This window comes from Aspergillus pseudonomiae (assembly GCF_009193645.1).
Source record: "Aspergillus pseudonomiae strain CBS 119388 unplaced genomic scaffold BDV37scaffold_227, whole genome shotgun sequence".
NCBI classification, from domain to species: Eukaryota; Fungi; Ascomycota; class Eurotiomycetes; order Eurotiales; family Aspergillaceae; genus Aspergillus; species Aspergillus pseudonomiae.
The window spans coordinates 1-10,669 of NW_022476219.1; the positions used below are offsets into that span (position 1 = coordinate 1).

At 43.6% G+C, this 10,669-nt stretch overlaps 4 protein-coding genes across 4 annotated transcripts; 1 reads left to right on the forward strand and 3 right to left on the reverse strand.

Moving 5' to 3' along the window:
• Positions 1-552: 552 nt before the first annotated feature.
• Positions 553-3,186, forward strand: BDV37DRAFT_289914 (uncharacterized protein; the record flags this gene model as incomplete). Its single annotated transcript, XM_032088589.1, has 3 exons — positions 553-961; positions 1,024-1,313; positions 1,369-3,186. The coding sequence occupies 3 exons, from the start codon at positions 553-555 to the stop codon at positions 3,184-3,186; spliced, it is 2,517 nt and encodes an 838-aa protein (XP_031934181.1).
• A 734-nt stretch (positions 3,187-3,920) lies between these two features.
• BDV37DRAFT_289915 (uncharacterized protein) lies at positions 3,921-4,547 on the reverse strand (the record flags this gene model as incomplete). Its single annotated transcript, XM_032088590.1, has 1 exon — positions 3,921-4,547. One exon carries the CDS (start codon positions 4,545-4,547, stop codon positions 3,921-3,923), a length of 627 nt encoding a protein of 208 aa, XP_031934182.1.
• A 1,304-nt stretch (positions 4,548-5,851) lies between these two features.
• Positions 5,852-7,164, reverse strand: BDV37DRAFT_277335 (uncharacterized protein; the record flags this gene model as incomplete). Its single annotated transcript, XM_032085743.1, has 3 exons — positions 5,852-6,520; positions 6,764-6,964; positions 7,126-7,164. 3 exons carry the CDS (start codon positions 7,162-7,164, stop codon positions 5,852-5,854), a joined length of 909 nt encoding a protein of 302 aa, XP_031934183.1.
• A 556-nt stretch (positions 7,165-7,720) lies between these two features.
• Positions 7,721-9,739, reverse strand: BDV37DRAFT_289916 (uncharacterized protein; the record flags this gene model as incomplete). Its single annotated transcript, XM_032088591.1, has 1 exon — positions 7,721-9,739. The coding sequence occupies one exon, from the start codon at positions 9,737-9,739 to the stop codon at positions 7,721-7,723; it is 2,019 nt and encodes a 672-aa protein (XP_031934184.1).
• Positions 9,740-10,669: the final 930 nt, after the last annotated feature.

Below are 10,669 nucleotides of genomic sequence, written 5' to 3' on the forward strand. Positions count from 1 at the left end.
GTATCGACGACAGTCTGGTATCGACGACAGTCTGGTATCGACGGCAGTCTAGTATCGACGACAGTCTAGTACAACAGTCTGGTACAACAGTCTGGTACAACAATACTTTTCTTAAAATACCCAAATCTTTATTGACTAGCACAAAACTAGAATACTAATTATTAGTAATAATAATGAAATAGACTTGGTATTGACGGCAGTCTTGTGTCGATCGCAGTCTAAGTAATGATTCACCGACGTTCCAGAATCCTAGGATATCGAAACGCAAGCTAGCCCTCTGCTTACTAGTTTGGATCACCTGATGGGTAATAGTGAGTCACTCTCCGTCGTTTAGTCGGTATAAATCATAGGCATACTAAGACAATTTCCTGGCGAATTATGTGTCTGCATGTCCTTGATCCATACCTGTATAACCTGAAAGATCGTTAATCCGCTTGTTCTTACTATCAGAACATGAAAGGCTCCCTATTCTATGCAAAAATATTGACTATCGGCCTATCAAAAGCTACTACAGCTATTTATAGACACATCTGTGATTTGACTTATTCGTCTATGGATAACTTCTACCTCGATGAAGGTGTCGCAGAGTTATCTACCTTCTTTCTCGGCAGTGCTAAGATTTATTTCAAGAACCTGTCCTTCCCCTTCCCTCTTTTTGGTGCCAAGGTTTTTAACATCGATAATGTTGCGAAGCTCAAAGAAAAGCTTCAAGTCAATCAATTGGCGCGAATGGAACCAAGATATTATATATCTGCTACGATCAGCGAAGATCTTCTGCGGCAAACCATTATCCAATCTGATATATCTGAGGAGAATCTAAAGTCGACCACCGATCCTCCTTTCCTGTCATTGCCGGACGGTTATAAAATACTCTGTCTATATGGCAAACACCGTGTTGAAGTGGCAAAAGAGCTTTTGTACTCTGGCGATCATTGGTGGGCTGTGAATCTATTTCGAGATGGTATGCCTAGTACATGAATCTTAGTTTTCAAATGTATCAGGAACCAACGTCAAATAATTTAGATCTCCCCGAGAATTTAGTACGCCATCTGCGTGCGCTTAATGATGATCACATGGACGCAGGCGATGCTTTGCGCAATTTACGGCATAGTAAGCTGTCCAACTACAGTGGCGATGAGATCGAATACTGGGAGTCTAAAATATCTCGTCGCGGGAGGGAAGATCTCAAGCGATTGGAAGATAGGTACCCGCGAATTTCGCGGGCCCTCGACCAGCTAATTGTTTTTCCGGGTCTATGGCCTGATATATCTATTACTTTCATCAGAAGGCTCGTAGAGTGCAGTTGTCCTAGTGTAAGTACTTCCTGTCTAGGGGCTAAAGAACGCATCCACTTCTGACCGGTAACAGGAGATCTCTAATTATCTGAACTTAATCTATAACATCTGGTCAACTCTATTCTCATGGAACTCAACTCATGTTGACGTGAACTCAGTCCGCCTCGTGGAAAATCTGATGCCGGAATCCAATGCTGACCAACGGCATATAGTGACCTTGATGGACCAGAGTGTGCTTTTTCCGTCTGTTGTCGACGGCAGCGACCGAGCAAAGTTACTCTCTGGTTTGTTGGATATTAAGGGAAGAATCTTAAGCTTGCGGTCCCTGATTCAAGATACTCTGCTTTTGGAGCCATGTGCAAAGGCACTGCAACGACTTGTTCCCTCGAAATCTAAGGATGTGAGGGATGCTCTTATGCGCAGGTTCGATGGTACGACCCCAACCTGGGCCGTCCAGGTATCTGAGAGTGCCACAGAGTTTATTGGTAATAACTCTGCAGTCTCGTCACTATTGTCGCAGAGAATCATAGCGACTCTTGCATATGTGCAACTATGGTTGTTTGCCATACGTCATATAGAAAGTCTGACTGACACCCATCTAGCAGGGCCACGTAATCAGCGCTGCAATGAAGACTTCATATACCGAGAAACTGAACCAGAATTCAACAGCCAGCTTGCCACATTGGCTCAGACATTGGGATTCAGGTCTTCTCAGATAGACTCACTTTGCAGAAAGGTCACGGCAAAACCAAGTGCTCGGGCGTATCTTCTTGGCCGGCGCCCACCCGAACGCTATGCTTACCCTCAGGACTGGGCTGAGAGGGGGGCATCTAAGATTGTTGATGTCCTTAAATGGCCGAGACCAAAGAGCGCTCAACAGCCGGTGATGCCAGCCCTTGCCTGGGAGGGAGAAGGCGGGTTCTCGATTGTCCAAAAGCGCTGTGGCTTGCCTCAGCGGAAAACACACGCAAAGGACAAGCAATTTGTGTTTATCCCACAGATATATCGTCCGGCTCATCTGTCAGGAGAACACCCAACTACCTTTGCTGTCTTGCAGGATATTATCTTTTGCTTTTTTGGTCGATATCCGTTTCCTGCTGGGTTCAAGGCCTCGTGGTGGGATACGTCAACGGATACACTGTGTGCAACCCCTACGGAGGGAAGTCATAATATTACGCATTCACCGGCATTGTCAGCACATTTTCAGCCTGAAGTTGGTAAAAATAGTGGTCAAACAGAGGACATGTCTTCCCCTGTGTCTATGGAACCTCACCCCCCTGGAACACCAGATTATAATGACAAGGAGCCAATGCAGAGCGAAGTGGAAGGACCTCCAGCGACTCCTAGCGAAATTGTCTCGTGGGAACTAATTTCAAGGCCTCCGATAGCGGTTGGATTTGAGGACGATTCACATATTGCCCCGCTAGGGCAGCGGACATTTATGGCTCATCACCGGGGAGCAAAGGAGATCCTGGATACTTGGTATCAATCCGGGGACCCATCTTTGGTCATCTTTTACTTTTTCAAGGAGCGACGATATTGCAAGTTTCAGCTTAATCACCCAAGTTTAGAAGAGCACCTCCGTGACTTGATTGATCCAATCTCCAACGACCATTATTTTGCGGACCCTACTGAAGGCCTGGTCAACTCGGACGACATCATAGATCGTATCTGCCATATGCGAGTTGTTTTAGCATATACCGAGCCTGCGCATCGACATGCCCCAGGTGCGGACTTGATGCAGTACGTCTACTCTTTTGATAATCACACCGGGAAAAGAAGGGAACGTGACGAACGTCATGATAAGCAAGATGGCTCATCAGCGCGAAGCAAACGGCAAACTATGGGGCAGCCATCTGAAAGTATAGATTCTATAGACGAAGAACTTTAAGATAGGTCTCTAATAGTTATAGAGTATTCGATGGCAGGCGGCCAATTTGTTGAAAGGACTTCCTATACTCAAAAGAAGATGTGGAATTTCCCAAAATACCTCTTTCGCACTAGGCTCGAAGGAGCGCTGGAGGTAGGCTGCTTTAAAGGCTGGTCAGCTAGACCCTACTTCCAGGTCGCGCCACCCTTGAGGCGCTTAATAATCAAGTTTTAGTCATGTAATTGTCAGTAACGAAATACAAATATTTTTCACTGTATAATCTATTACCCACCATAACCTTCCTTTAGTGGTTGTGTGGCTATCTTACCTTTGCGTGACTTTTCTGCCTTGCGTCTCCGCTTTCGATAAGATAGTTGCGAGGCCCGTAACAACAGTTAGCAATACTAGGGCCAGGCCAGCAGTCCTTTGGACCACTGCCCACTTCGAATGCGAAATGGCTACTAATCATAGAAGCTATGAATTACACCAAGCCATACTAGATCATCTCAGTCAATCCCACAGGAATGTCCTGGCTGCAATGGCAGAACAGTAACGTATAAGAGGTTTGGTGGGGATTCACAATAATGGTAGGCCCGTCATCATACATTACTACGAGTTGGATAACAATAGTATCTACTGATGGTAGTGTCGAAAGGCAAACCAACAGTCTAAGATCTGGACACCTTTCTTGCAAAAGTTGTACAAAAATTGAATAATTATGGTTAAACATTGATGAGCGGTGCAAACATGGCAAATCAGTTTTGAAGAAAGTCAACAAGAGCGTTCAGTAATACAGAAGTCAGGGACGGGATCTCTAACAAAAGTTGCTCAAACTCTTCGTTTCGTATGAAGTGTTTGATATATAGAGTCACGTAGTGCAGCATTATCTCTTGGATCTCCCTATATACCACTCCGTCTCCCTGGAACGAATACCGTAACACGCGTATGATATCACCCTGTCTTATTTGGTGCAGCGGAAAGTCATGAAGCATATGCAGCATCTTGTAGAGGGATATGTCTTGTAGTGCCCCCACGATATATTTCCTTGCAAAGACATGAAGACGAGCGTGAGCAAGTAATATAGTACTGTAGTCTAAGCGGTAGTTGTAGTGGTGACCAATTCCGGGAAGGGTAGGATATGGCCAAAGCTTGCCGATCAGCTCATTGGATATTCGTTCAATAGACTCCCGACTCTCAAAAATATTCCCTGTCAGCTGCAAGGCATAGGTTTCTGTGTTTTCCACCTGAGGTTGTTCAAGATCAGGTTTGCTGGGATATGTCTCAACTGGCAGGGGAATAGAATAATCTCCCGTGTACAAGTATTGGCAGAAGTACTCGAAAATATCCTCGATGGCGTCTGGAACTTCTATTGCATTGTCCATTGCGTTCTGGCAAGCGGCCTCGAACTCTGCGTACCAACTGACTGATCGTACACGGGGGAGTGCGGAATGTACGGTTACTCGGAGGCGGCTCGGACCCACTAGAAAGTCGATAGGCTTCGACTGGAAAATGCTGTCGTTGATTAATATGTGCCAAGATGTCAGAAAGTATCGCATAACTACCTCAAATCTAGCCCAGTCATCATCAGGTGAAATATTTCATGGATAAATGGAGTTTAGGTTAAAAGTGGGTACTATACTCCAATTAAATAACATAGATAAACACAGCTCTTTTATATCTATTTTCATTCAAGGGAAAGACACTCATACTGTAAGTTGAACCAGGGCAGCGTTACATATAATACACATCCAATGTGTTAGTAACCATTAACTAGTAACTAACTAGTTATGCATGAGTAATTTATTACGAATCTTAGGTATCGCTGCCTCCATACAGAAACTATGAACTGATCCCTGGCTAGCGCGGTACTGAAATATAATACATTCACTGGGACATTTGTGCCAAGCACATAGATACTAGATGTATTGAAATTGAGACTAGAGCAATGCTTTTTAATAATACTGTTATGTCTAGTTAGCGGTCAAATTGTGTCCCTTACAAAACGACCCTTGAGATATTATGAAATGTATACTCCGTACACAGGTGTTCCTATATTTATCAAATTACACTAGTAAGGCTTTACCTCCGCCTGAGGCCAGAATTACGAGCGTAGTTTGATGTGAGGAACACCTCTGTAGTTACAGTTAACTGCGAAATCAGCTTGCCCAGTAAAATCCATTTCATTCGTTTTAAAATTGTCTTGGTATAGAAGCTAAACCAGTAATAGTTATAGAATGCATTACCCAGCTAATAATATTAACTATGCTTATAATATTAGTAATCCGGTAACTAAGGATTTACAGAGACCGCGAAAGGGGGCAGGCTGATTTCGCAGTTGAGTGTACCGCAAACATGGGTGAATCTCGCTGGTTCACCTAGGTCACAATTGACTGCTCTTTACAGAAGATATTTCAAAGTATACGAAACTCCGGGACTTCACTACCCAAATTGGAAAACCGGGGCATTCTTGATCTATGCGAGGACTCCGAGGAGAACAGCAATTGTATTTTAATAGTGAGAAATTATAGATTGCATAGTAGACAGAAGGTTTTTAGATATATCTTGAAATTTCAAGACAGGCAAATACGATATTTTCCAAAGTAGGTTCCCATAGCATCGCACATCGTGAAGATATGAAAGGAGCAGTGAAGACATCTATCCCTCCAAAGCCTAGAGCTTACAGTCTTTATGTTCTATCAAACACCTCCCTTATCTCGCAGTGCCCAGTGATCTGTCGGTTAATGGTAAGCTCGCGCAGTATACCCCATTGACGAATATGACTTATGCTCTCCAAGGCTTTTTTTGTATCTGCAATTGATAAGTCAATTCCACTTGTGGGATCCTCCGTGTGTATGTACCAAATATCCTCAAGGTGAAGATATCGAAGTGTTGCCTTATGGGCGTAAACAAATCTTTCTAGTTTCAAGACAGACATCCAGTAGCTTCCAAACTCGAGTCTCTGGAGATGCTGCAGGGGATTGCGGGTAAAGTATTCTAGGAGTGCAGGGCTATCCTCTAACCGTAGTTCTTCAACATCAGCGAAAGCATCATCAAGAAGATGCGACAGGTGATAGTCTGGTGAGAGGTGATTTGGATAGTAACCTGATATTGCTAGTGTGTCGATAACAATGCCTTGTCTTCTGGCCGCAACTACAGCAGTAGCCAGCGTTTTCACGTGGTCTGCAAAGAAGGACTGACCGTCCAAAAGCACTCTGTCAGATAGCGGTTGGAAAGGTGATTTGAGGCCGTTGATAAAACATAGTAAGATCGAATGAAGACGCGAAAAGCGTGGGAGTGATGTACGCAACACTTGGAGATCTCGCGCGGAGCGGATGATAGAGTCTTGTTCTCGTGACTGGGCACTGAAATAAGAGTGCAGTCTAGAGTACGAGATACCACGGCGTCCTATGGGCCACCATAGGTCTGCTCTATCGTGGATGTACTCAGACGGAGTGTATATGTAGTTGCGAAATGAATCCGTGTACTGGGTTACTGGAAGTTACCAAATAATTAGCCGTTGGTTCAATATTATAGCACATCATAGCTTACATGGGTCAATGAGCTCAGGAATCTCATAGCGTATTGTCTTCACGAATACTCTGATCGAAGATTCAGATGCTGAGGCAAGACGGTCCAGACCAACTGTAGAGCACGCAATCCGAAGTTTACTGAATAGAATTGGCGTACACAATTGCCGGAATAGCCTGTTGACTCCTGAGAGCGGTTTAAGAGAGCTTTCTTCATGTACTAGCTGGACTATGATGATCAAGAGTTCAACTGGCAGAGAATGCAGATCGCTCTGGACATTCCAAGCGCTTTTTATACCCTGCCTGTCACCCATAGCTTGACAAGGAGATTTTCACTTTTCAAAGGTTATATCCGTACACATATAATTTTAGCCAAAGAGACTGACTCTTATAAATATTAGCCTATCTCTTCTTTATTCTAGTTTTATATTACCAAAACACATTCACTAATAACTAGTGGAGTTATCCGCATGGGAACCTAGTAAAGTATTTTAGATTTCAATACAATATATCTCTGTATCCTAAAACAATATTGACGCTGGTTAATCCCTACTCCTGTTCTAAGTTTTTATTTATATTTTTCTAGTGGGGCTTTTGGAAGAAGGTAAAAAGACTATTCTGTACACCACTTTGTAAAATACAATTTCAGTCTTTCTCTCTTATTTTAACTCACAAGTAATAATTTACAACATTGAATTCAATACCTCAGTACCCATTCAAGGAGAGACATTAGTTGATCAGTTGGGATTGAAGATTAGCACAGGGAACACGAATAATTCAAAGTAAAAAGAAAAAATAAAGAAAAGAAATACAAAGGGGCCTAACAAGATAGCAAAGCCCAGACGTCCAGCATCTGGGTTGCAAGAAGAAAAGTAAAGCTCGAGAGCTACCACAAGAAAGCATTGCAGAAAAAAAAATAAATAAGCGGAAGTCTAAGAAAGTACCGATTAAGAAACAGGCAGCTAGATCAACTACCAGAGTATGGTAATAATTTATGGACCTTCTCAAGCCACTTGTTCACTTTCGACTTAGAAGTACAACAGTTCAGTAGGGACCGGGCGTTGTACTCGGCGACGACGACGCTGTGGCACCGCCATATACTCCAATCCAACCCCGTTGCCATAGCCTTTTGTATACTTCCCCTTCGGGGCCAGGCTAGAGTTAAACATAGATGCATTTTGCATTACCGATGCAAGCTGTTCTCGCAACCGCCGATTTTCCTTGGCAAGTGAGCTCTTTGACATAGGCTTTGCTGTGGCTTGAGCGCCTCCCTTTGATAGCTCACTAAAGCGAACCCGGCTAGGTTTGGCAAACGCGGGCACTTCTTCCTCTTCTTCTTCTTCTTCTTCTTCTTCCTCCTCCTCCTCTTCCTCTTCAAGTGCACCTCCTTTCTTCTTACCTTGGACTCCAGAGGCACTCTTTGAAAGATGCTTGTATGGTAAACCCTCGGCTCTCCGATATTGGATTTCCTGCCTCAAGGCTTTCTGGTAAATTACTCGAGCTACCTGAAGGCTGGATCCTTTGATGATACGACGAAGGAAGGCCTTATCCTCTAGTGTAACCTTACCATCCGTCCACTCGATCAAGGCCCGCGTATGGGGATATATAACGTACGGCTCTGGAGACAACAGCTCCAGTGGCTCGATGCCGTCTTCGTCATCGTCATCGACCTTCCATCCAATTCCCACAATTCCACGAACATTTTTTCGCGTGTATGCCCAGTCTTCTTTCATTGTACCAAGTTCAGTCGGGACCATGGTTTTCTCCCGGCCACGCGAGCATGTAGATTTCTCGTCTCCGAGTACGGCCCCCGAACTTAATATCATTTGTACTTTGGCCGGATCATACATGTGAGAGGCGCCAGCACGGATACGGTATGTTGTATTGGAACCTTCTCCATAGCGGACAAATACTTGTGAGCCAACACCTCTCTTCCACCAGGCGATAACTTCGCCGTCTGCCTGATGATATTCGTTTTTCACCTCTTCCTCCAGCTCGTCGAGACCAGTAACATCGTTTGTATTCTGCTCTTCTTCGTCTTCATATTCTGAGACTTCATCGAGGTCGATATCCTCTGACTCCAATTCTGGCTTTACTTCATTCTCTGAATCTTTGCTTGGCCAGCCCTCCGGAAACTGGTAGTTATATAGCCAGGCGTCAGGCAAACAGTACTGCGCATTGAAGCTTTGGATCTTCTCTCTTCTGTATTTATCCGCCTCCAGTGCAGCATTTCTATTTCGTTCGTTAGAGGACTTGTCGATAGCCGTAACAAAGTCTTGGTAAATATTCTTCCAACCATCTTCAGGAATCAATCTTTCGGTTTCTGGTCTGTTTCTAATCATATTCCAACCCCGGATATCATTATTCAGCTCTCTGAAAAAGGCGGATATTGAACCATCAACAATGTATCTCCCTATCTGCTCTACCATTAGTTTCCAGGATTCCTTTGTTTCTGCCTTGGCCAGGATATAATTCCAGCCAAAGTTTGCTTCGACCATATCTGAATTGATATTCCATCCTTCAGGCAAACGATATTTCTGATTGAATGCCTGGAGATTTGTAAATGTGTTATAAAACGCGGCCCATGCGGCTTCCGCATTGTCGTCGGACTTAGCCTTCTCGAAAGCGGTCATCCACTTCTCGTAGATTTCCTCGTAGAAGCTCTCTGGAACCAGTCCACTGTTAATATCCACCCCATTCTCTTTATTATACTTTTGGATGTCCTTATTTAACCCCTGAAAGAGGGTCGTCGCAATGAATAGTTGTGGGGTATTGATCTCAAGCCCTCTTGACATACTCCTAAATTCGCTTCTGGACATCGCTTTTTTGATGAAGGACTCCCATACCTCTTCGGTATGCGGGCATTCATTGATGCTGCCAGCAGCTACAGTAGCCCCTGGACCAGCCTGGGGAGCTACTGCGGTATCTATGTTGGTCTGCTCTTGGGAATGCGGACTACCATTGATGCTGCCAGCAGCTACAGTAGTCCCTGGACCAGCCTGGGGAGCTACTGCGGTATTGTCGATGTTGGACTGCTCTTGAGACATGTTGGTCTTCAATCTAGAATGTTTTGAGAAGGTATTCAATGAGAATGATAGAGAACATCAAATCCTGGGGAAGACATGATATTTATCTCTCTTTTTTTGCTACTATAAACAGGATATACAGTTTTCGTGCCAGAATCCTAGTCTACAATACCTCCATTGTATTAGAAAACTCATATATCCCTCTTGACGTAACAGAAACATTCTGTACTGATTATCTCATCACTGTTTCTTTCACTTTGAGTCTGATTTTCGTTCAGGCTGGCGAAATTACGAAACGGCTGCCAGAGAAGACTTCAACCAAAGACTATTCGGTTATATCTAGCTGTACGGTAACATTGTCTTAGTTCCTGAGCTATAAGGCTACGCTGTGGTACTTAACTATAATATAAAATTCATCTTTGGGAGAACTCTATTTCTTTTACCGTCTCCGTTATACACTGGTGTCCTTGGGTGAGTGTATGGCTGGTGTCAAAATCGGTGTTACTGTATCCTGGACACGATCAGTGTTTCTCAAAACGTTCAGCGGAGATGTATTATTGTCCAAATATTCTTGTATCATGTAATCGTACTTGACATATATTTGATTCTTACCAAGGCCAAAAGGACATTTGTTGACCCGGGACCATGTACGGAACAGGCTATACCAGGGCTTCTTGAAAAGAAACTAAGGCTAATACCAGTTTTGGAGCTATTTGTATTAAATAATAACCAAACACTACTTAGATAGTAATACTGGATTCGAGAAAAAAAATACAATAATTATGCGGGCAATTCATTGGTGATACATGGATTCAGAATCTAAAAGACGAGCCAGTTAGTACGGAACGCCTTTATACAACTCAAGTATAAGGAAACGGTTTTGGTAAAACCTTCCATATAAAAATATTGTTTATGTAGAAACTTTATTGGGGTATTATCTTGCGTGTTCTC